This window comes from Chiloscyllium plagiosum, chromosome 17 (genome assembly GCF_004010195.1).
Source record: "Chiloscyllium plagiosum isolate BGI_BamShark_2017 chromosome 17, ASM401019v2, whole genome shotgun sequence".
Taxonomy (NCBI): domain Eukaryota; kingdom Metazoa; phylum Chordata; class Chondrichthyes; order Orectolobiformes; family Hemiscylliidae; genus Chiloscyllium; species Chiloscyllium plagiosum.
The window spans coordinates 16,257,545-16,261,443 of NC_057726.1; the positions used below are offsets into that span (position 1 = coordinate 16,257,545).

Below are 3,899 nucleotides of genomic sequence, written 5' to 3' on the forward strand. Positions count from 1 at the left end.
TTGCACGCAATATTCCAACAGTGCCCTAACCAATGTCCTGTACAGCCGCAACATGACCTCCCAACTCATGTACTCAATACTCTGAACAATAAAGGAAAGCATATCAAACGCCTTCTTCACTATCCAACTACCTGTGACTCCACTTTCAAGAAGCTATGAACCTGCACGCCAAGGTCTCTTTGTTCAGCAACACTCCCTAAGACCTTACCACTAAGTGTATAAATTCTGCTAAGATTTGCTTTCCCAAAATGCAGCACCTCACATTTGCCTCCCTTTCTATCCTTCCTGTGGCATTTGTATCCTGGAACATTAAGCTGCCAGTCCTGCCCATCCCTGAGCCATGCTTCTGTAATTTCTATGAGATCAGATACTCAGAAGTGATATTTTCCTTTACATAAAGAGGCTTACGTTTTTTAAGGAAGGACCTCAGAACTGGAGCAATTTGTTGCTGGAATCCACCAAGCACTTATGTCCCTTTAAACAGCAGGGAATATTTCACTTTGCTTCGAGTGCAACATATTATTGTGGTTAAGAGTTAAAAATCGCATCATACAGGTTCCTCAAACTTTGCCCAATTAAAAAAAAGACACAAGTGGCGATGCTAATTTGCAGGAAAGACAAATGGCATTCACTGCTTGAAAGAAAAATAGGCTTTAAAACTAGGAACAGTGCATGGAATAGCAAAGAGTAAATCTGAATATTTTGGTAAGTGTGGGGGGGGTAATATAGGTCATGAATAGACAAGTCTGGAATCAATTTCAGAATCCAAGCATCGGCTCAGTCCTCCTCTCACTCAGAAGCAAGGCAACACCACACTTAAGAGCTCTGACCACACCCTCATATCACCTCTAGACCCATACTAGAATAAACCTATCCTTTCTGATTTACAACTCGCAAGCCTTTGCGCCCTCCAGTTACTGTGGCAGTTCAGTGAACCTCCACCCCTAGATTTGAATCCATTTCCATTTTCTCAAGTCCAAGCCATGCAGTCAGTTGAGGAGATGGTGACACAGCTTTAATGTCACTGAACTACTAATCCAGAGGTACAAGCTCATTCTTTTTCATTCTTCATGGGATGTGGACATCGCTGGCTCAGCCAGCATTTATTGCCAGTTCCTGGTTGCCCTTGAGAAAGTGGTGGCAAGCTGCCTTCTTGAACCACTACAGTACCATGTGGTGTAGGTAGACCAGATGGCCATTAAGGAGGGAGTGCAAGGACTTTTACCCAGTAACACTGAAGGAACAGTGATATATTCCCAAGCCAGGATGGGGAGTGACTTGGTCAGGAACTTGCAGGTGCTGTTCCCATTTATCTGCTGCCCATGTTCTTCTAAATTGGTCTGGAGTTTGGAGTACCTCGCAGCTTTGGTAACTTTCTGCAAGACATTGATATTCTGGGATAATGTTATCGAGACTTGGGTTCAAACCCCAGCACAGTAACTGGCGGAATTTAAATTCAACACATAAATCTGGAGTACAATAAACTAATTCCCGTTAAAATGAAACTTGCCATCCTTATCCAGTCTGTCCTACTTGCAACTCCAGACCTACACAGTATTATGGTTAGCTTTTAACTGCCCTCTGAAGTAGCTGATTTGTTCTCAAACTGAGTAGCTCATCTGGGAAAGGCAACAATTGCTGGTCATTGCCACATGCCATAAAGTTTTAGTAAGGGCTTATTTTATCTGTTGAATCAACAGTTCTTCTGAATTACATCAAACAATGGTAAATCTTCCTCTTGTCTGCTACAACTTGTTCACAGCCAAGAATGGAGATGACGTGTTGTTGCTTTCACTAACTATTCAAATTTTACATCCACTTCCCACCCGAGCAAGGGGTTCATGCATAACTTTGGCACAAAAATCGATGCCACCAGTTAAGCTACCTTGCCAACTTCACCACCCGCACCCAGAGTGGTACAAACGTCCAGAGCTTCACTGGAACCCATCCTAGCTACTATCTCCTGCTGAACCAGACTGTCTGTAGTTTTAAATCAAACACAAGTCAAGCTTACAAGCCTACAAAGGTCAATCTACAACACCTGCTTCTGTCATAGCTCATCCATTGCTGCAATCTTCAAGCCGTGCCTCATCCTAGCCAAGAATGAGCAAATAGGTCTCCAACTTAAAGTTCTTATACCTGAATCCTTTCACAATCTTGCTTCTCACCTTCAGCATAAGCTCCTATACCAGTTCCACAAACTCTCCAAATTATGGCCTCTTGTACATCCCATTATCTTTGCAAATCCTTCATTAAACAGCTCTCCTTTTCCTACACCTTTTTTATTGAAGCTTAATTGATCACTCTTCAGAATCTCTTTCCTTGGTCTCATCAGCCTTCATTTTTCCTCACTGAGCCTTAATGAAGTCTCAGATGATCTTCTAAGCTAAAAAAAGGTTCTATATATTTACAATTATGTGTCAAATTGTAGACGGAGTGTCAGATTTTCAAGTTGGAATCGGATGGGTGCTAAATTTGTGAAAAAAATCATCAAAAGAACCTTACCTTTGCATGCACCTCCTGTTGACTCACAAAATTATCTGCAGATAACCGCAGCTTTGCAATGCGAGTATCCCAAGTATCTTTGACCAAGGTCCGGATTTCGTCGGCTTTGGGAATATTGTCAGAGGCACTGGGAAGAGCAAATACACTTAGAACTACATCACAACTGATTGTTGCATCTTAGTTTTTTATAAAAAGATAAATTTTTGGGTTTGTGGATGCAATTTTCAATCCTCTCTTTGTGCTTTCCTTTGACTCATGGAGTTTTCTGAAAGGCTTACTATACGGTTTCGGACACAGTCACTGGTACGCCCTTTAAATCACTGCCCCTTCTAGCTATATTGTACCCTAATAAACTACACGCTATACAAGCACAGTTCGTGCAGGACTTAATGACAGACTCAGGAGTGTCTTCCTTCCTTCTCAAAGTTTATAGCCAGTAACAAGACTCTGACCAACCGGTTCAGTTTTTCTGCTTCCTTCCCCAGCTAAACTTCATTTCATCATCCTAGCATAGCCTTCTATTCCCATCTCCCTCCTGTGTATAAGTCACATCTCCCTTTAAATCCATCTATGCCATGTGCCTCAAACCCAACTCCAAAACGGTAATGAATTTGACATTCTAACCAGGCTTTGATATAAAAAAGTCCTCCTGAAGTCCAGACTTGATTGATTAAAGATCACATGTTGATGGCCATTTGTTTTGGTATAACTACTTCATAATATGCTCAGATAATTTTAAACTTGCTTCACAGTGTTGTGGTTTTGTTCGCCGAGCTGGGAATTTGTGTTGCAGACGTTTCGTCCCCTGTCTAGGTAACATCCTCAGTGCTTGGGAGCCTCCCGTGAAGCGCTTCTGTGATGTTTCCTCCGGCATTTATAGTGATTTGTACCTGCCGCTTCCGGTTGTCAGTTCCAGCTGTCCGCTGCAGTGGCCGGTATATTGGGTCCAGGTCGATGTGCTTATTGATTGAATCTGTGGATGAGTGCCATGCCTCTAGGAATTCCCTGGCTGTTCTCTGTTTGGCTTGTCCTATAATAGTAGTGTTGTCCCAGTCGAACTCATGTTGCTTGTCATCTGCGTCTGTGGCCACTAAGGATAGCTGGTCATGTCGTTTCGTGGCTAGTCAGTGTTCATGGATGCGGATCGTTAGCGGTCTTCCTGTTTGTCCTATGTCGTGTTTTGTGCAGTCCTTGCATGGGATTTTGTAGACTACATTGTTTTGCTCATGCTGGGTATCAGATCCTTCGTCCTGGTGAGTTGTTGTCTGAGAGTGGCTGTTGGTTTGTGGGCTGTTATGAGTCCTAGTGGTTGCAGTAGTCCGGCTGTCAGTTCAGAAATGTTTTTGATGTATGGTAGTGTGGCTAGTCCTTTGGGTTGTGGCATGTCCTCATTC

General features: G+C 42.9%; 1 protein-coding gene across 1 annotated transcript in view; it reads right to left on the reverse strand.

Annotated features, from left to right (window-relative positions):
- Positions 1–3,899, reverse strand: part of gins2 (GINS complex subunit 2) — a 26,857-nt gene that overhangs the window by 9,030 nt on the left and 13,928 nt on the right. The window contains exon 4 of the mRNA XM_043707460.1: positions 2,506–2,632. Coding sequence (XP_043563395.1) covers positions 2,506–2,632 — 127 coding nt within the window. The remainder of the gene's footprint in view (positions 1–2,505; positions 2,633–3,899) is intronic.